The 22188-nt window shown below is 42.2% G+C and overlaps 1 protein-coding gene across 1 annotated transcript; it reads right to left on the reverse strand.

Moving 5' to 3' along the window:
- Positions 1-9029: 9029 nt before the first annotated feature.
- LOC132064565 (uncharacterized) lies at positions 9030-20728 on the reverse strand. Its single transcript, XM_059457586.1, has 2 exons — positions 20136-20728; positions 9030-10029 (listed from the first exon to the last, which is right to left on the reverse strand). Exons 1-2 carry the CDS (start codon positions 20726-20728, stop codon positions 9030-9032), a joined length of 1593 nt encoding a protein of 530 aa, XP_059313569.1.
- Between the last annotated feature and the right edge of the window lie 1460 nt (positions 20729-22188).

Raw genomic sequence — 22188 nt, forward strand, 5'->3', positions numbered from 1 at the left:
TATCATTTCGGCCGCCCTTTGCTTTGCATCTAAACTCACAACAACATCACTAGCCAAAGGGGTTAAGGTTAAAGGAATCAAAGGATTAAAGCCATAACATACTTCAAATGGAGTCATGCCAATAGAGGAATGGAGGGACCGATTGTAAGCAAACTCAATCAAAGGTAAACGGTCCTCCCAAGAAGTGGGCTTTCCTCTAATCATACTCCTAAGCATACTCCCTAGAGTCTTATTCACTACTTCGGTTTGACCATCCGTTTGAGGGTGGCAAGAAGTAGAAAACATGAGCTTGGTGCCAAGTGTACCCCAAAGACTCTTCCAAAAGTAACTAAGAAACTTGGAATCCCTATCACTAACAATAGTGCGGGGAACTCCATGTAACTTAAGGACATGATTCAAAAACAAGGATGCTACATGAGATGCATCATCACATTTATGGCATGGTATAAAATGAGACATTTTTGAGAACCTATCTACCACAACAAAAATGCTATCATGACCCCTTTTGGTTCTTGGAAGACCCAACACAAAATCCATAGAAATGTCTATCCAAGGACCATTAGGAGTAGGAAGGGGAGTATACATACCTTGGGGCCGAGTTTTAGACTTGGCTTGCTTGCATTCCAAACATTGACCACATAACTTTTCAACATCATGTCGCATCTTGGGCCAATAGAATTGCTCTCCCAAAATGTCAAGTGTCTTGGCCACTTCAAAATGGCCCATCATTCCACCACTATGTGCTTCCTTGATGAACAACTCTCTCCATGAACTCATTGGGACACAAACTCTACCATCCTTGAATAGGAACCCCTCAACAAGTTGGAACCTATCAACCCTCCTCCCTTGGGTCAACTCCTCACAAATCGCCTGAAAGTCGGGATCTTGAGAATAGAATCCCTTAAGGCTCTCAAATCCCATCATTCTAGAAGTCATAGTGTTTAGCAAGACATACCTTCTAGATAATGCATCCTCCACCACATTGTCCTTCCCCTTTTTGTAATGGATCACATAAGGGAAAGCTTCAATCAATTCTACCCATTTCGCATGTCTCTTGTTGAGCTTGGATTGGCTCTTCAAATGTTTCAAGGATTCGTGATCCGATCGTATCACAAACTCCTTATGCCACAAATAATGTTGCCAATGGGTCAAGACCCTTACAAGTGCATACAACTCCTTGTCATAAGTAGAGTAGTTCAATGACGCCCTTTTTAGCTTTTCACTAAAGTAAGCCAATGGCTTGCCTTCTTGCATCAACACTCCACCTATGCCAACCCCGGAAGCATCACACTCAACTTCAAAAGTTTTCTCAAAATTGGGTAATTGTAACAATGGTGACGAGCTCAACATGGATTTCAATTCTTGAAACGCTTTCTCTTGCTCATCTCCCCAAACAAAAGGAACATCTTTCTTGATCAATTCGGTTAAGGGAGAGGCAATTGTACTAAACCCCTTTACAAACCTCCTATAGAAACTTGCCAACCCATGGAAACTCCTCACATCGGTTGCATTTTTAGGAGTTGGCCAAGTTCTAATAGATTCCACTTTTTCTTCATCAACCTCCACACCATTTGCACTCACCACAAAACCCAAGAACACCACTTTATCAACACAAAAGGCACATTCTTGATGTTAGCAAACAACCTCTCACGCAACAAGACATCAAACACTTGCCTCAAATGGCCTACATGCTCCTCAATTGATTTGCTATACACTAGGATGTCATCAAAATAAACAACCACAAACTTGTTGATAAAGTGTTTCAAGACATGGTTCATCAACCTCATAAACGTGCTAGGTGCATTGGTTAGTCCGAATGGCATGACAAGCCACTCATAGAGGCCAAAATTGGTTTTGAAGGCCGTTTTCCACTCATCACCGGGGCTCATTCGAATTTGGTGATAGCCACTTCTAAGATCAATCTTCGAAAACACACTTGAGCCACAAAGCTCATCCAACATATCATCAAGCCTAGGAATGGGATGGCGATACTTTACCGTGATTTTATTGACGGTTCTACAATCAATGCACATTCTCCAAGTGCCATCTTTCTTTGGAACAAGAATCACCGGAACGGCACACGGACTAAGACTCTCCTTCACTAGCCCCTTTTTAAGGAGTTCATCCACTTGCCTTTGCAATTCTTTTGTTTCTTCCGGATTGCTCCTATAAGCCGGTTTGTTAGGAATTTGGGAACCCGGTACAAAGTCAATTTGGTGCTCAATACCTCTCAAGGGAGGTAAGCCATCGGGCATTTCCTTCGGAAACAAGGCTTCATATTCCTGCAAAAGAGAAGACATACTACTAGGCAAAGTGCTAGTAGCTTGGTTAGCATTTAGAAGAAGATCTTTGTTGACAAGACACACCATGAAGTGTCTCTCGTCAACCCCTTTTAAGCAATTACTTGGTTTGGCCAACAAACATTTCTTGGAACCATTTAGAGATGTCCCCTCTCCACTTATGACCAACAACGTCTCCTTCTCACCCTTCTCCTTTTGATGCAAGCCCACGTGCCTCAAGGCCATTTACAAGGAGCCAAGCCCGGGAACTACAACACTTGCAAAGCCTATTCATGAAGCTCTTGAGTATTTTTGATGAGCACTTTGGATCCCAAGTCTTTGTTGATGAAGATTGCTTGGGGAGAAGAAGAGGAAATGGGAAGTCACCACAATGGCTCTTGCAAAGGAGATTTCAAGATTTTGAAGAAAGAAGAATAGCTCTCTCTCATTAAGGGTGTATAGTATAAATAGAAGAAGACTATTTTGAATATTGATATTTTGAGAATTGTAAACTCTTTTGAGTGTTGAGAGATTGTTAGCCTTGGTTTGTTGAGAATAGTTATTAGTCTAATCCCTTTTGTCATCCTAAGAATTTGGTTGCTTCTTATTCTTAAATTTAGAGGTCTTAGTTTTCTATAACTTTGGTTGCTAAATTGAGTCTAAGTTGTGTCAAATTATCTATCTCTTTTAATTCTTGCAATTATTGTATCAATCGTTTCTTCAAATTTGAACCAAAAATTTTGTGTTTATTTTGTTGTTTTGTTATTAGATTCGTTCCTTAGTACCAAATCTCCAAATTTCTTCATTGACCAAAATTCAAAAAGTGGGTGTGGTGATTGAGTTGAAATTAAGGCAAATTGAATATTGGGCTCTTTGATATGAGCTCACAAAAACCCTAGATTCTTTTCACTTTCCTTTCTTCCCTTTGATACTTCTCCAAGCTCTCTCATCACTCGATAATCCTCACTCACTTGGTAAGGGGTTAGTGGGTTAAGAATGTACTTTTTCCCCTTGACCACAAATGAGTACTTGTTAGTTCTCCCACTATGTTGGGCATCAACATCAAATTGCCAAGGTCTTCCAAGAAATAGATGGCAAGCTTGCATGGGTAACACATCACACAAAATCTCATCTTGGTACTTGCCAATGCTAAATTTGATAATGGCTTGCTTGTTGACCCTCATTTCGCCACATTCATTAAACCATTGGAATTTGTAGGGATTAGAGTGCTTGCGGGTGGGGAATTTCATACTTTCAACTAAAAATTGGCTAACAGCATTCGTACAACTTCCGCCATCAATGATTAAGGAGCACACCTTATCCACAATTTTGCACCGTGCATGAAACAAGTTTTCCCTTTGGTCATTCTCTTCCCTAGCTAGAGCCCCCATGGCTCTTCTAGCCACAATAGCATGATTCAAGGGTTCTTCATACCTTATCTCAACCTCTTCATCGGAATCACCCTCACACTCACTTCTTTCTCCCTCTTCTTCACAACCATCCCCGCCCTCATGTTCATCATCGGTTCGATACCCATCCCTCACTATGGTGATAGTCCTCCGGTTGGGACACTCACTAGCAATGTGCCCTCTCCCTTGGCACTTAAAACATTGGATGGTAGAAGGTCGATTATAGTTGGTGTTAGAATTGTTACCTCCTTTAGCCTTGTCATCACCTTTGGCTTTGTAATCGAATTTGGCTTGAGGTGCTTGAGTGTTGCTCTTGGTTTATCCCAAGTGGAAGTTTTCCACTTTTCTTTGCCTTTGTTCCAAGTTGAAGACGATTTGCTTTTGTCTTTATAAGACCTCTCTTCTTTTAGATCCGCCTCAACCTTGGATGCATCATGGAATGCCTCTTCAAGACTATTATAGGTTTTGAGCCTCATTGGTTTAGAGATGTCTCGATTCAAGTTGGCTACAAACCTTATAATAGTGTACTCTTCATGCTCTTCTATCTTGGACTTCATCCGCAAGTCCTCAAACTCATCAAAGTACGCTTCCACGCTTTTTAACCCTTGCTTCAACATGTACAACCTTTTGAGTGCATCTTGGTGGTATGTGGATGGAAGCCACCTTGTCTCCATGAGCTCAATCAAGTCGTTCCAAGTTGGGAGATCATAGATGTGTTGTTGAGCTCTTTGTAACTTCTTGGATTCCCACCAAGTAGAAGCGTACCCCTCAAATTGAGTGAGGGCATACTTTGCCTTCAATGCCTCGGACACATTGTTTGTGAGGAAGATGCGCACTTTGCAATTTCCATTCAAGGAATTCTTCCGGATTGCTTCCTCCTTGGAACGTAGGAAGGTTCACCTTGATGGTGTTCAAATTTCGCTCATTATCTTGCCATCTTCCCCGGTCCTCATAACCTTGGGCCCTTCCTAAGTCTACATGACCTTGGAATCTAGGGTCATGGCCTGGAAACCTCTCAAAACCTCCTCTTCCTCCCCTCCCCCGGTTATTCATTCCTCCACGCCTCCCTCTTTGCGGGTTATCATCCCACCACCTTCCTTGTGGATAGTCATCATACTCCTCTTCATTCATGGGGTATTGGTAGTGGCGTTGGTATTGGTTTTGGTTAGGAAAGGGATCATGTGTTTGGTTTTGGGGTGGAGCTTGGGGTGTTTGTTGTAAAGGTACTTGAGGGATTGCCTCATTCGGGTTGTGTTGGTAAACGTGGGGGTAGGTTTGTCGATTGGTGTTTTGGAAAGTGGAGTTTTGGGATGGAAGGTTAGTTGTCTGGGGTAGTGGAATTCTTTGGGTGGAGGTGGTTGTGGTGTTGGGATTGCACAAGGCATGGGCTTGTCCCGGAGTAATGGTTGGAGTGGTATCTTGTGTTCTATCCCCATCACCTTCATTCCTAGAACGAGGAGTGCCCATTCTACTCGAACCCTCCATTTGAACTTTCTCAATACTCACCATCCGTTCATCCATAGCCTTCAACTTCCCATTCATTTCTCCTCTCATCTCTTCCATACCCGTTTGCATGCCCGAGATTTGATTCATGATCATAGCCAATGAACTTGCTATGGATGACATATCTACTACGTCTTGCGTTCTATCACCTTGGTTAGACATGATGACTGCAAAACTAGCAAACAAGATTAGTAATAAAAGCCTCACTTCACTCGTATTGAACTCTCAACCTTACCACACTCCGTGCTCTTTCGAAGTTGTTGATGAATCGCTCGCCCAATCAAATTCACACGTTGCTTATCCTTTGTGGTAGAATGGATTCTTGTTTAGATGAATGACGGACGACTCAAAAGCAAAATGGACGAAAGAAATGCGGACACAAGAACTAGTAAACACAAGTAGGAGCAACTACTAAATGGTTACTAGTTGAGAGACACAAGAAATTGGAATGCTAAAATCGGAAAATAAATAAAATTTCGGACCCGGGTAGGTGATAATTTGAAAACACGACCGTGAAGCCCCAATTGATGTAAGGTATCAATTTGAAATAATGAAAATTTTTAAAATTCTATACTCTTTTTTTTTTTTTGCTCCCTACCAAAGGATTAGGGACACAAAATCAACAAGCAATCCCAAGAAATTTTTTGGAATTGAAATGAATTAAGACAAGATTTGCACCTTAGAAATACGACTGAGCTGCCTTGAAGTTTACGGATTGAACTTGATAAAATACGGTCCGTATTTTGGTTTACGGACCGTCCTTCGTGTCCGTATTTAGTGATGCCCAAAAGAATGTACCTTGCACTTTACGACCCACGAGATACGGGCCGTATTGTGGTTTACGGTTCGTCCTTCGTGGCCGTATTTAGTGATCCCAAAAACGAATGTTCCTTGCCTTTTACGACCTACGAGATACGGGCCGTATTGTGATTTACGGTCCGTATTATGCTTTACGGGCCGTATTTAATAAGGTTCCAAATTCCAGTGAGCTCCTTATCGCCAGATCGAAGTTTACGACCCAAATTACGGTCCGTAAAGTGATTTACGGGCCGTAATTTGCAATATTCTCAGCTTCAGTGATTTCGTGTTGAACTCGATTGTCTCGAAATTTGGATCGAATTTCTTGGATCTGATGACGTTTCTGGGCCCACTCAACCTAGTAATTCCCTTTTTTGGGTAGAAAAACAACTTTTCAATTTTTGACTTGGATTTCTTGGATCTAACTTTCCTTTTTATCTTCTTCTTCACCAAGAACAAAGATGAACAATGAAGAACACTTAAAAACCCAATGTGGTCCAAATCAACTCGTTTTCCCCCAATTTCTAGATATAAGCTCCTTATCACTTAGACAACAAAGCCCAATATGAACCAAAGCTCAATTTCACCAAAATCAACCAAACCCACTTTGAGTTCTTCAAGCTTTGATGAACCTCTAATGGTGGAAACTTCAATCCTTACCCAAATGGCTTCAAATTTCGTTTCTAGATGTTTTCCACCACAACAAACTCAAATCTAACTTCAAAAACAACAAAATCAAACCACAAAACAATTTTCAATTTTTTTTTTTTTTTTTTTGTGATTTTCAGATTTCGAACCTAGGATTAGAAATTGTGGGAACAATCTCTTAGCCTATGCTTTGATACCAAATGATAAAATTCCACCTAAGGAAACTCTAAGAAGTAAACAAAAATAAAAGAAAACAAAAGATAAATGAAGAATTGGGATTGAGGAGAATAGAGGATAGATACTTGACCCAATTAGTAATGAATCCTATAGGCAAATCTAAGTATATGAAACTTAGACCCTCCTATTATGAATTCAACTAAAAGAACCAAAGCAATTTGAATCAATTGGAAGACTCAATTGGAAACCACAAATGAGCAATCTAGATGAATTCAATGGATAAGCAAATTCAATTTGCAACAATGAAATCACACTTAGTGTAGTAACCTAACAATCTATCTATTAACTAAAATCTCTCAATATTTGAGTTCTCACAATATCCAAGCTAACTCTTCCAAATGGATGAAAATAAGTATTTATACTAATGCCTATTACACCAAAAGGCCCTAAAGTGGCTCTTTTGCAAAAATACCCACATGGGTCTTCAATTGCATCCAAAGCCTCATAACTTGCAATTATGACCTCCAATTGCCATTCTAACCCCATAACTTGCAAGTATGACCTCCAATTGCAATCTTCGCCCCATAGTTGCACTTTTAGCCATTTTGCGCTTCTAGCCACTTTGCAACTCTTCCAATGCCAACTCCCAAACGTTGTAAATTCGCGAAGTCTTCTCTCCAATCTCCTCCAAGGCATCCTTTTTCATGAACAAAGCTTGTAACTCTTGAAGTTCTCTTGCTTGACTTCTTGTGAAAGGCCTTGTGCTTGTTGGGGTCGTATCAGGCCAGGACACGCATTCGTGCACATTCCACTGCATTATTCACCGAGTCCCTCACTAGAGGGCCGGGACACGCTATATATATGTATATGATGATGTGATGATATGGGGATGGCGGCCAGGATGGCATATGATGATTCTATTCACCGAGTCCCTCACTAGAGGGCCGGGACACGCTATGTATATATATGATGACATGATGACATGATTTTACTTACCGAGTCCCTCATTAGAGGGCCGGGACACGCTATATGTACATGTACATGATGACTATTTTCTTATGTCATTCAGTCTCATAATGTCATTGACATGCATGATTTATGTTTCAAAGACAAGTTTTATGGTTTTCTGGTTACGGTACTAATTTTCTTGTACTCCTTACTTCAATATGGTTCTGTTTACTATATTTCATGCTTTACATGCTCAGTACATATTCCGTACTGACCCCCTTCCTTCGGGGGCTGCGTTTCATGCCACGCAGGTATATACAGATGAGTAGAAGATGTTCCAGCTGGATCGGCGAGCTTCATTTCCTCCCGAAGTGCTACCGAGTCAGAGTGCTTTTGTTATGGTATCCGGAGTTATGTTAGAGACTTTGCAGACAGGGTCGTGTATATAAGATGTCAGTTTTGTAAGCGGCTATGTAAGCCGATGTATTATTATGCATTGTGTTACAAGTTTCATATGTTACAGATTTTATTTGAGTTGAGAAAGATGAAAATCATATTGTTCTTCGAAAAGCTTTCCTTATGCATTCCGTCAGGATTTAAGGGCCCAGCATGATTATGAGTATAACGAGAGTCGGCGGGTTCGCTCAGCCCTAAGTAAGGGTCGGGTGCCCATCACGCCCTATCGGAAATTAGGGTGTGACCAAAAGTTTTCATTGGGTAATTGCAACAATGGTGACGAACTCAACATGGATTTCAATTCTTGAAACGCCTTCTCTTGCTCATCTCCCCAAACAAAAGGAACATCTTTCTTGATCAATTCGGTTAAGGGAGAGGCAATTGTACTAAACCCCTTTACAAACCTTCTATAGAAACATGCCAACCCATGGAAACTCCTCACATCGATTGCATTTTTAGGAGTTGGCCAAGTTCTAATAGACTCCACTTTTTCTTCGTCAACCTCCACACCATTTGCACTCACTACAAAACCCAAGAACACCACTTTATCAACACAAAAAGCACATTTCTTGATGTTAGCAAACAACCTCTCACGCAATAAGACATCAAATACTTGCCTCAAATGGCCTACATGCTCTTCAATTGATTTGCTATACACAAGGATATCATCAAAATAAACAACTACAAACTTGTTGATAAAGTGTTTCATGACATAGTTCATCAACCTCATAAATGTGCTAGGTGCATTGGTTAGTCCGAATGGCATGACAAGCCACTCATAGTGTCCAAAATTGGTTTTGAAGGCCGTTTTTCACTCATCACCGGGGCTCATTCGAATTTGGTGATAGCCACTTCTAAGATCAATCTTCGAAAACACACTTGAGCCACAAAGCTCATCCAACAAATCATCAAGCCTCGGAATGGGATGGCGATACTTTACCGTGATTTTGTTGACAGCTCTACAATCAATGCACATCCTCCAAGTGCCATCTTTCTTTGGAACAAGAATCACCGGAACGGTACACGGGCTAAGACTCTCCTTCACTAGCCCCTTTTTAAGGAGCTCATCCATTTGCCTTTGCAATTCTTTTATTTCTTCCGGATTGCTCCTATAAGCCGATTTGTTGGGAATTTGGGAACCCGGTACAAAGTCGATTTGGTGCTCAATACCTCTCAAATGAGGTAAGCCATCGGGCATCTCCTCCGGGAACAAGGCTTCATATTCCTGCAAAAGAGAAGACATGCTACTAGGCAAAGTGCTAGTAGCTTGGTTAGCATTTAGGAGAAGATCTTTGTTGACCAGACACACCATGAAGTGTCTCTCGTCAACCCCTTTTAAACAATTACTTGGTTTGGCCAACAAACATTTCTTGGAACCATCTTGAGATGTCCCCTCTCCATTTATGACCAACAAAGTCTCCTTCTCACCCTTCTCCTTTTCTTCCCTTTTATACTTCTCCCGAAGCTCCCTCATCACTCGATAATCCTCACTCACTTGGTAAGGGGTTAGTGGGTTAAGAATGTACTTTTTCCCCTTGACCACAAATGAGTACTTGTTAGTTCTCCCACTATGTTGGGCATCAACATCAAATTGCCAAGGTCTTCCAAGCAATAGATGGCAAGCTTGCATGGGTAACACATCACACAAAATCTCATCTTGGTACTTGCCAATGCTAAATTTGATAATGGCTTGCTTGTTGACCCTCATTTCGCCACATTCATTAAACCATTGGAATTTGTAGGGATTAGAGTGCTTGCGGGTGGGGAATTTCATACTTTCAACTAAAAATTGGCTAACAGCATTCGTACAACTTCCGCCATCAATGATTAAGGAGCACACCTTATCCACAATTTTGCATCGTGCATGAAACAAGTTTTCCCTTTGGTCATTCTCTTCCCTAGCTAGTGTTATATCCCATATTTCGTACGTCGGGATAATCCGAGTCAACCTCGATAAGTTAAGGACAAGACCGTTCCGGGATACGAAGTAGAGACTTTTGTATGTTTTAAAAGTATAAGTATGTATGATTTTATTGGCATGGAAATATTAAGGAAACATTTGGGGTCAAAAGCTATTTTTAGAAAGTATGTAGCTCATGAAAAAGGAAAAAAAAAAGAGAAACAAGGGCCATGTGGCCGGCCACCTTATGTGGGCCATGGCCACATGGTTGGCTACCATATGAAATTAAAAGATGACAAAGTGGTCATCATATTCATCTTCTCCATCTAGAAATTTCAAGAAAACTTGGAGAGGAAAAGAATAAGAGGCCATTCGGCCAAGAGGAGAAAAAAAAAGTGAAGATCAAATCTTCATCCCAAAAATATTTTTCTCAAGCATTTCAACTCATTAGAAGGTGGAGAACAACATGGAGTGGTTGTTGGAGTGGTAAGAACAAGAATTAGTTCAAAAACAAGCCCTAGCTAAGTTGAAGAACCAAGTGAAGAAGGTATGCTTCAATCTTCCTTTTTATATGTTATGAATGGTTTGTGGGTGTTGTGGTATGTAGAAATGAATGAAATTCATGAAATATGGAGGTTAAGAGTGAAGCCGTGCATATGTAGGTGTTGGCCGTGTGTGTGTGGTGTGTAGGAGCAAAGGATTAATGGTATTTAGCATGTTTGCATGTTGTTGTAGTGTGTGGAAATGGATGGAAATCATGAAAATGGCATGTTGATGTTGTAGCCGTGTGGAGGGTGTTGGAACCGTGCATATGTAGTATGTATGCCAAGAATGAATTAATTTTATTTAGCGTTTTGTTTGTTGTTGTCGTGTGGATTCCATGTTGATAATGAAAATTTAATGAATCAATTTGAAGTTGTGATGGTTGTGGGCTGAATTGGAAGCCAATGTAACTTTTATGTAAATTTACATTTAGGATGATAACATTGTTAAAATGAAGATGGTTGGTATAGTTCATGAGTTTTGAAAGAAAGAAATGCGTTCGTGTTGTTTATGTTGAGTTGGAGAGATTTCGGGTAAGATGGTGGTATGGTTGGGTTGTTTGAAATATTGTGTGAATTGCTTAAAATGTCCTTGAATATTGTTTGAATGATTTCGGATTAGTAATTGAACGTATGAGTATTGACGTTAGTGTGATTCTATGTGGTTGAATTGAATATAAGCGAATGTCGTCGCATTATGTAAAAGAAGATGGTTGATGTTAAAATGTGTTTTGAAGTAATGATTGATGTTGTTAGAATGTTTGTTGGTATTGTGGTTGATGAAATTGGCCGAGTTGAATTCTCGGGGTGTCGCATTTACGGGGAAATGCTGCCCAAATTTCGTAGAATAAGTGTTAGTTGAAATTGAACTCCTAAGTGCCTTGGTTAATATTTGGCATTTAATGGCATATTGTAGATCTTGGGGAGTTCGCGACGTAAGTTTGGATTATCTTGGAGAATAGACAAGGTATGTAAAGCTACTTTTTCTTTCTCGTGGCATGTCTTAGAGTAAATAAGCTATGACACGATTCTCGAGGTAACTCTACTCTGGTGATCCGAGCATGTCCATGACTCTTAGCTCTCTCTTGATATTCGTATTCCTAATGTAGTCGGATTATAGTTCCTATGTCTTTCGTATGGCTATATTGTAAAAAGTTGCATAAAAGTTTTGTCTTCAAAAGAATTTTGTTCTTAAACGAATCTGAAACTACGAACGTCCGTAACTTTCACAAACGGGCTCGGATCGCTTCGAAACGCTCATAGGAGGTTCCATAATGTATAACATCCCCGACCTTCATAGGCGGGCTCGGATTTGGGTTGACACCGATCCGTGGGCCCGCGAGACTTTCCTTTGTACACTTCTGACGACTTTTGGAAAGAACTTAAAATGACTACCACCCCGACCCCCGAGTATGATCACTTACCTATCTGTTAAATCTGTAATGAGGAATTGCATGTATATATGATTTTGATGCGTAACTATGATGGCTAAAGTTCTATTTTGATATGTTCCCGAGAAACATTCGGGAGAAACTGGATTTGACTATTGGTTAGCTTTTAAATGAAGGTTCGTTTTGATTATTCTGTTGAATTGGTAATGATGATTATGTGTGTGTGACTTCTTACTACTCTGCTCGTGCGTATGATTATGACCTCTATTCACTGAGTCCCGGGCCAGGACATGTTTTCGTGCGCAGCTTTGCTATATTATTATTCACCGAGTCCCTCGATAGAGGGCCGGGACACGCTATGTATATGATGATATGATGATGACATGATTTTGCTTACCGAGTCCCTCATTAGAGGGCGGGACACGCTATCCACCGAGTCCCTCACTGTAGGGGCGGACACGCTATCCACCGAGTCCCTCACTAGAGGGCCGGGACACGCTATATGTATATGTATGATGATGATATGACCTTACTTACCGAGTCCCTCACTAGAGGGCCGGGACACGCTATATGTATACACAAGTGCAGAATGATTGTCTATTGGGATCGCTAAGTCCTATAATGATTTGAATATGATATGGACATGTATGATTTATTTTACAGGTAAGTTCTGTTGGTTTCCTGGTTACTGTACTCATGTTCTCTATTCCTTACTTCAGCGCGATTCTATCTCTCGTATTCCATGCTTTACATACTCGGTACATATTTCGTACCGACCCCTTTCTTCGGGGGCGTTTCATTCGCCCGCAGTACGTACGATCATTTCGGTGCGCCGCGCCGCTTTAGGACCTTCATTTCTTCGTTGGAGCGCTCCCTTGTTCAGGAGCCCATATTTTGGTACAGACTTCTCTGTTATATATGTATATGTTTATTCAGGGGTACGGCGGGGCCCTGTCCCGTCATATGATTCTGTTATTACTCCTAGAGGTCTGTAGACATAAATGTGGGTCGTGGGTAGCATTGCGTTCTGTATATCTTCGGGCTGTATATATGATATATGTATATATGTGTGTGCGACGTTGTGCCTTTATGTACGAATAAATTCTTATTATGTTGATTAAGATCTGATTACAGTTGATAGGTGGGTACGAGTGCCCAGCTCGGGCACTAGTCACGACCTACGGGGTTGGGTCGTGACAAAAGTGGTATCAGAGCGGTTCGTCCTCGGAATGTCTACAGACCGTGTCTAGTAGAGTCCTGTTTATCGGTGTGTCGTACACCACATCTATAAACAGGAGGCTACAGGACATTTAGGATACTACCCCTCTTTCTGATCTTAGATCGTGCGATAGAGCTGTGTTATCAGGATGATTCCCTTCTAACGAATTGTTATGTTTCAGCGATGCCTCCGAGAAAGGCGACAGCTGCCCAGAAGGGCAAGTCCACAGTGGCGGGAGAGACTAGCCAGGCCCGGGGAGTTACTAGGGCCCGTGCTGAGCCTGTACTTGAGGTCGTGCCCCCGACGGCCAGTTCTGCTACACCGCCAGTATCAGATGGACTTGGAGCAGCCACAGCTGCAGGTCAGGGGACGGCCCCACCCCCGGCACTCGAGCCTCCAGCTTCCCAGGTAGGGGCGGAGGATAGGGCCATGCGAGATGCGGTCCAGCTATTGACCAGGATTGTGGCGGGGCAGGCCCGCAGGTATGGTTTAGGGAGTGATTATGCAGACCGACGTGACAGTCAGAGGGCCCGCTATTTCTTGACCTGTAATCCGCCAGAGTTTTTCGGGTCAAAGCCCGAGGAGGACCCTCAGGAGTTCATCAGACAGATGCAGCGTACGTTGCGGTTGATTAAGGCTTCCGAGGCTGAGTCTGTCGAGTTTGCGTCGTATCGGTTGTATGATGTAGCTGCTAACTGGTACGAGTGGGAGTTATCCAAGGGCCTGGATGCTCCTCCAGCTATATGGGACGAGTTTGTGGAGGCCTTTCTTGGCCATTTCCTGCCTCCAGAGACGAGGCGAGCCAGGGTTCACAGATTCCTACATCTGAGACAGAATGGTAGGAGTGTTCGGGAGTATAGTCTTGAGTTTGACTCCTTGGCTAGATATGCGCCTACTATCGTGGCTGATATGGCTGACAGAGTACATCAGTTTGTGATGGAGCTTGATCCTTATTTGATCGATAGCTGTATGGCGATGGCCTCCCAGCTCGGTATGGATATTGCCCGGGTACAGGCATATGCCCAGGGTATGAAGGATCGACACAGAGGGCGTCGGCCCGACAGGGAGTATGATAGGGGCCAGCCCAAGAGGGCTAGATCGGCCGGTTATTCTGGGGAGTCTCGAGGCGGGCGGCCTCCACAGTATACTGGGCCCTCTTCTCAGCCAGCGCAGAGCGCACCCCCGCGGATTTCGGGTAGGAGATTTGATAGCACAGGGTATTCGAGAGCCGGTCAGAGCTCCAGGGCCTCGGGTTCACAGTCGAGCAGGGGTTTGAGCCAGACGGGGCCATCTATGCCTCAGTGCCCTCAGTGCGGCAGGCGCCATCCGGGGGAATGCCGTTACGTTACAGGTGCTTGCTTTACTTGCGGCCGTCAGGGCCATATCATGAGGGAGTTATGTGGGCAACCCGGGTGGTGCAGCCAGGCTTACAGAGTCAGTTGCCGGTCCACCTTCTCCTTCTGTAGCGACGCGCCCCACGGGGCGGGGTATGCGCGCACCGGCCGGCGGCGAGGTCGTGGCGAGCCTCTGGCCCTAGCGGTCCTTCGAACCGCATGTATGCTCGACTAGGCCGACGGACCAGGAGGCGACACCAGATGTGGATACAGGTATATGAGCCTTTATTGTAATATTTTTTTTTATGTATGTGTAATTACTGTGTGAATGTTATTAAACAGCGACAGGTAGGAATTCGGAAGCCGATAACCGAGTATGTGTAAATAACGGCGGTTAAGGTGTGTCCGTCGCTATTGGGGACCTGGGAGACTAAGACGGAAAATAGTTGTACCTATAGGTGAAAAATGAATGTTAAGGATCGAAAAAGGGTAAAATAGTAATTGTGTTATAAGAGCGTTCGGAAACCTGTTAAGACTTGACCCTACTCCAAGTTATGTAACGAAGGTCGCAGTGAGGTGGACGCGGTTATACCAGCGTTAGAGCACCGTATTCCATCGGAGTTCCAAGGTTAAGCGTGCTAGAGTGAGAGAAATTTTAGGATGGGTGACCCCCTGGGAAGTTTCTGGAAGTCTTACAATCCAGACGTAGGGAGCAAATGGAAGCTAGAGTAGTCTAAAAGGGGTTAAAATACACAGAATAGGCGGAAATCTTAAGAGGTCGGGTAGCCCGGAACGGACCAGATCGGGGAAAGAAAGAAGAGGCGTCACAGTTTTAGGATTAGGATGAGTTGGAATAGTGTTTGGAAATAATTTGTAAGTGAGGAGGTAGCCATATGTCCACGTGTGCATAATATCCCATACATGGTTATGTTAACAGATATACGTATTTCGGCAACCAATGTGACGGCATATGGAAGGCATTGATCGGACAGGACGATGAAATTCGAGCGAAAAGAAAAGAAAATAAGTGGCATGAATGCCATAAGGCAAGCTGATATTGTTTTAGTATAAGGTAAACCTGGGGAGTGCTAACATAGCGATATTGGAAAAGGAAGAAAGTGAGTAGACGAATGGCGAGGGGACCTAGATATCGGAATAAAAAGTGCTGCCTAATGGAAATTGGAGAACGCAGATATAGAGTAGAATATAATCAGGTAATAATATAAGTACACCCCTAAAGGGGGGAAGCGGATGAGAGAGATGCAAGTATCAGATAAAGACAATTAATACCACAACGTGTTTGATACGGATACCCGGCGGAAAGTAAGATTCCTCGCCGAGACAAGTTAGTAAGACCCAAGCCGACAAAAAGGGTAGAGGCTGGAATGGCAATTGAGATAGTGCTGAGAAGTAATTGTAGAATGAACCAGGAGAGAAAAAAAGAGAGAGGAGCCGTAATTAAGATGGAATACATTCTATATAAGTCATACGAGCGTAGTTATGATACCCGTGAACATATATATGCTAAAGATGAGATTAAGCGAATACCTAAGGAGAAAAGCTAGGATTCAGTAATAACAAAATGGTGATAATAGTTTGGGTGCGTTAAGGAAAGATGTAGAGATGGTTTAAGCTACGTTACCGAGATAGAATGAACCCGGAGGACAAACCTGATATGGCTATGGTTGGACCAAAGACCTATTTCGATACCGGTTGTAAGGAAAGAAAGGAGTAAACAAAGTGAAACAGACGTAAGGAATAGTGAAACCATGCTAAGATATTTCAGGCTAAATAAAGCACCTTTGCATATTCTTGTGAAGATTGCTATGTAATGTGTGACCGGGAAGTTGGGAGCAAAATCTGAGCGAAGGGACAATAGAAGAGTTTGTGTTAAAGATAAAGAAATGACATAAGACAATGTGCCTAAAATGTTACAAGGTCGAGTGACAAGAGGGTAAATTTATGTATCAAAACCCTTCAGAATTATATCAGCTGATGATAGTCGAAGCAGGGAACGGCTATTAGCAGCTCAGAAACGACAGAAATTATATGACGATAATCGGCGTCGACACTTAAAATTCCAAATTGACGAGTGGGAATGTCTGGAGATATTATTCATAAAAGATGCAATGAGATTCGACGAAAAAGGAAAGTTTGACCCGAGAATAGGGGACTTTATTACATGCTCGCAAGGCAAGGAATATTATTAATAGATGAGATTGCATACCATGGCAGTAAAGGAAACCCCCAAGATCCTTATACGATTTTATAAGACTAGTTGAACATTCGAGGACGAATGTTCTAAAGGGGGGAAGGATGTTATATCCCGTATTTCGTACGTCGGGATAATCCGAATCAACCTCGATAAGTTAAGGACAAGACCGTTCCGGGAAACGAAGTAGAGACTTTTGTATGTTTTAAAAGTATAAGTGTGTATGATTTTATTGGCATGGAAATATTAAGAAAACATTTGGGGTCAAAAGCTATTTTTAGAAAGTATGTAGCTCATGAAAAAGGAAAAAAAAAAAAAAAAAAGAGAAACAAGGGCCATGTGGCCGGCCACCTTATGTGGGCCATGGCCACATGGTTGGCTACCATATGAAATTAAAAGATGACAAAGTGGTCATCATATTCATCTTCTCCATCTAGAAATTTCAAGAAAACTTGGAGAGAAAAAGAATAAGAGGCCATTCGGCCAAGAGGAGAAAAAAAAGTGAAGATCAAATCTTCATCCCAAAAATATTTTTCTCAAGCATTTCAACTCATTAGAAGGTGGAGAACAACATGGAGTGGTTGTTGGAGTGGTAAGAACAAGAATTAGTTCAAAAACAAGCCCTAGCTAAGTTGAAGAACCAAGTGAAGAAGGTATGCTTCAATCTTCCTTTTTATATGTTATGAATGGTTTGTGGGTGTTGTGGTATGTAGAAATGAATGAAATTCATGAAATATGGATGTTAAGAGTGAAGCCGTGCATATGTAGGTGTTGGCCGTGTGTGTGTGGTTTGTAGGAGCAAAGGATTAATGGTATTTAGCATGTTTGCATGTTGTTGTAGTGTGTGGAAATGGATGGAAATCATGAAAATGGCATGTTGATGTTGTAGCCGTGTAGAGGGTGTTGGAACCGTGCATATGTAGTATGTATGCCAAGAATGAATTAATTTTATTTAGCGTTTTGTTTGTTGTTGTCGTGTGGATTCCATGTTGATAATGAAAGTTTAATGAATCAATTTGAAGTTGTGATGGTTGTGGGCTGAATTGGAAGCCAATGTAACTTTTATGTAAATTTACATTTAGGATGATAACATTGTTAAAATGAAGATGGTTGGTATAGTTCATGAGTTTTGAAAGAAAGAAATGCGTTCGTGTTGTTTATGTTGAGTTGGAGAGATTTCGGGTAAGATGGTGGTATGGTTGGGTTGTTTGAAATATTGTGTGAATTGCTTAAAATGTCCTTGAATATTGTTTGAATGATTTCGGATTAGTAATTGAACGTATGAGCATTGACGTTAGTTTGATTCTATGTGGTTGAATTGAATATAAGCGAATGTCGTCGCATTATGTAAAAGAAGATGGTTGATGTTAAAATGTGTTTTGAAGTAATGATTGATGTTGTTAGAATGTTTGTTGGTATTGTGGTTGATGAAATTGGCCGAGTTGAATTCTCGGGGTGTCGCATTTACAGGGGAAATGCTGCCCAAATTTCTGTAGAATAAGTGTTAGTTGAAATTGAACTCCTAAGTGCCTTGGTTAATATTTGGCATTTAATGGCATATTGTAGATCTTGGGGAGTTCGCGACGTAAGTTTGGATTATCTTGGAGAATAGACAAGGTATGTAAAGCTACTTTTTCTTTCTCGTGGCATGTCTTAGAGTAAATAAGCTATGACACGATTCTCGAGGTAACTCTACTCTGGTGATCCAAGCATGTCCATGACTCTTAGCTCTCTCTTGATATTCGTATTCCTAATGTAGTCGGATTATAGTTCCTATGTCTTTCGTATGGCTATATTGTTAAAAGTTGCATAAAAGTTTTGTCTTCAAAAGAATTTTGTTCTTAAACGAATCTGAAACTACGAACGTCCGTAACTTTCACAAACGGGCTCGGATCGCTTCGAAACGCTCATAGGAGGTTCCATAATGTATAACATCCCCGACCTTCATAGGCGGGCTCGGATTTGGGTTGACACCTATCCGTGGGCCCGCGAGACTTTCCTTTGTACACTTCTGATGACTTTTGGAAAGAACTTAAAATGACTACCACCCCGACCCCCGAGTATGATCACTTACCTATCTGTTAAATCTGTAATGAGGAATTGCACGTATATATGATTTTGATGCGTAACTATGATGGCTAAAGTTCTATTTTGATATGTTCCCGAGAAACATTCGGGAGAAACTGGATTTGACTATTGGTTAGCTTTTAAATGAAGGTTCGTTTTGATTATTCTATTGAATTGGTAATGATGATTATGTGCGTGTGACTTCTTACTACTCTGTTCGTGCGTATGATTATGACCTCTATTCACTGAGTCCCGGGCCAGGACATGTTTTCGTGCGCAGCTTTGCTATATTATTATTCACCGAGTCCCTCGATAGAGGGCCGGGACACGCTATGTATATGATGATATGATGATGACATGATTTTGCTTACCGAGTCCCTCATTAGAGGGCCGGGACACGCTATCCACCGAGTCCCTCATTAGAGGGCCGGGACACGCTATCCACCGAGTCCCTCACTAGAGGGCCGGGACACGCTATATGTATATGTATGATGATGATATGACCTTACTTACCGAGTCCCTCACTAGAGGGCCGGGACACGCTATATATATACACAAGTGCAGAATGATTGTCTATTGGGATCGCTAAGTCCTATAATGATTTGAATATGATATGGACATGTATGATTTATGTTTACAGGTAAGTTCTGTGGTTTCCTGGTTCTTTGTACTCATGTTCTCTATTCCTTACTTCTTAAAATTCGAAAATTCAAATGCGATTCTATCTACTGTATTCCATGCTTTACATACTCAGTACATATTCCGTACTGACCCCCTTTCTTCGGGAGCTGCATTTCATGCCCGCAGGTACAGACGATCATTTCGGTGCGCCGCCAGTTTAGGACCTTCATTCTGCTGTTGGAGCGCTCCCTTGTTCAGGAGCCCGTATTTTGGTACAGACTTCTCTGTTATATATGTATATGTTTATTCAGGGGTACGGCGGGGCCCTGTCCCGTCATATGATTCTGTTATTACTCCTAGAGGTCTGTAGACATAAATGTGGGTCGTGGGTAGCATTGCGTTCTGTATATCTTGGGGCTATATATATGATATATGTATATATGTGTGTGCGACGTTGTGCCTTTATGTACGAATAAATTCTTATTATGTTGATTAAGATCTGATTACAGTTGATAGGTGGGTACGAGTGCCCAGCTCGGGCACTAGTCACGACCTACGGGGTTGGGTCGTGACAGCTAGAGCCCCCATGGCTCTTCTAGCCACAATAGCATGATTCAAGGCTTCTTCATACCTTATCTCAACCTCTTCATCGGAATCACCCTCACACTCACTTCTTTCTCCCTCTTCTTTATGACCAACCCCGCCCTCATGTTCATCATCGGCTCGATACCCATCCCTCACTATTGTGATAGTCCTCCGGTTGAGAAACTCACTCGCAATGTGCCCTCTCCCTTGGCATTTAAAGCATTGGATGGTAGAAGGTCGGTTATAGTTGGTGTTATAATTGTTACCTCCTTTAGCCTTGTCATCACCTTTGGCTTTGTAATCGAATTTGGCTTGAGGTGCTTGAGTATTGCTCTTGGGCTTATCCCAAGTGGAAGTTTTCCACTTTTCTTTGCCTTTGTTCCAAGTTGAAGACGATTTGCTTTTGTCTTTATAGGACCTCTCTTCTTTTAGATCCGCCTCAACCTTGGCTGCGTCATGGAATGCCTCTTCAAGACTATTATAGGTTTTGAGCCTCATTGGTTTAGAGATGTCTTGATTCAAGTTGGCTACAAACCTTATAATAGTGTACTCTTCATGCTCTTCTATCTTGGACTTCATCCGCAAATCCTCAAACTCATCAAAGTATGCTTCCACACTTTTCAACCTTTGCTTCAGCATGTACAACCTTTTGAGTGCATCTTGGTGGTATGAGGGTGGAAGCTACTTTGTCTCCATAAGCTCAATCAAGTCGTTCCAAGTTGGGAGATCATAGATGTGTTGTTGAGCTCTTTGTAACTTCTTGGATTCCCACCATGTAGAAGCGTACCCCTCAAATTGAGTGAGGGCATACTTTGCCTTTAAGGCTTCAGACACATTGTTCGTGAGGAAGATGCGCTCACTTTGCAATTTCCATTCAAGGAACTCTTCCGGATTGCTACCCCCTTGGAACGTAGGAAGGTTCACCTTGATGGTGTTCAAATTCCGCTCATTATCTTGCCATCTTCCCCGGTCTTCATAACCTTGGGCCCTCCCTAGGTCTACATGACCTTGGAATCTAGGGTCATGGCCCGAAAACCTCTCAAAACCTCCTCTTCCTCCCCTTCCCCGGTTATTCATTCCTTCACGCCTCCTTCCTTGCCGGTTATCATCCCACCACCGACCTTGTGGATAGTCATCATACTCCTCTTCATTCATGGGGTATTGGTAATGGCATTGGTATTGGTTTTGGTTAGGAAAGGGATCTTGTGTTTGGACTTAGGGTGGAGCTTGGGGTGTTTGTTGTAAGATTACTTGAGGGATTGCCTCATTCGGGTTGTGTTGGTAAACGTGGGGATAGGTTTGTCGATTGGTGTTTTGGAAAGTGGAGTTTTGGGATGGAAGGTTGGTTGTTTGGGGTAGTGGAGCTCTTTGGGTGGAGGTGGTTGTGGTGTTGGGATTGCACAAGGCATAGGCTTGTCCCGGGGTAATGGTTAGTGTAGTGTCTTGTGTTTTATCCCCATCACCTTCATTCCGAGAACGGGAGTGCCCATTCTACTCGAACTCTCCATTTGAACTTTCTCAATACTCACCATCCGTTCATCCATACCCTTCAACTTCCCATTCACACCATTCATCTCTCTTCTCATCTCGTCCATACCCGCTTGCATGCCCGAGATTTGATTCATGATCATAGCTAATGAACTTGCTATGGATGACATATCTACTACTTCTTGCGTTCTATCACCTTGGTTAAACATGATGACCTGCAAAACTAGCAAACAAGATTAGTAATAAAAGCCTCACTTCACTCGTATTGAACTCTCAACCTTACCACACTCCGTGCTCTTTCGAAGTTGTTGATGAATCACTCGTCCAATCGAATTCACACGTTACTTATCCTTTGTGGTAGAATTGATTCTTGTTTAGATGAATGACGGACGACTCAAAAGCAAAACGGACGAGAGCCAATAAAGTTTCAACGAAATAAAACGAAGAAAAGCTTGAAAGAAATTAGCACGAAAGAAATGCGGACACAAGAGCTAGTAAACACACGTAGGAACAACTACTATGTGGCTACTAGTTGAGAGACACAAGAAATTGAAATGCTAAAACCGAAAAATAAATGAAATTTCGGGCCGGGTAGGTGATAATTTGAAAAT

This window comes from Lycium ferocissimum, chromosome 1, assembly GCF_029784015.1.
Source record: "Lycium ferocissimum isolate CSIRO_LF1 chromosome 1, AGI_CSIRO_Lferr_CH_V1, whole genome shotgun sequence".
NCBI lineage: Eukaryota > Viridiplantae > Streptophyta > Magnoliopsida > Solanales > Solanaceae > Lycium > Lycium ferocissimum.

What these genes read in the sequence shown, in the direction of transcription:
- LOC132064565 (XM_059457586.1), bottom strand. Translation starts at nt 20,728, where the DNA reads ATGCTGAAGCAAAGGTTGAAAAGTGTGGAAGCATACTTTGATGAGTTT. An exon ending in GATGAAGAGGTTGAGATAAG is followed by an intron (nt 10,030 to 20,135) that starts GTATGAAGAAGC and finishes TGATGGCGGAAG; the next exon opens with TTGTACGAATGCTGTTAGCC.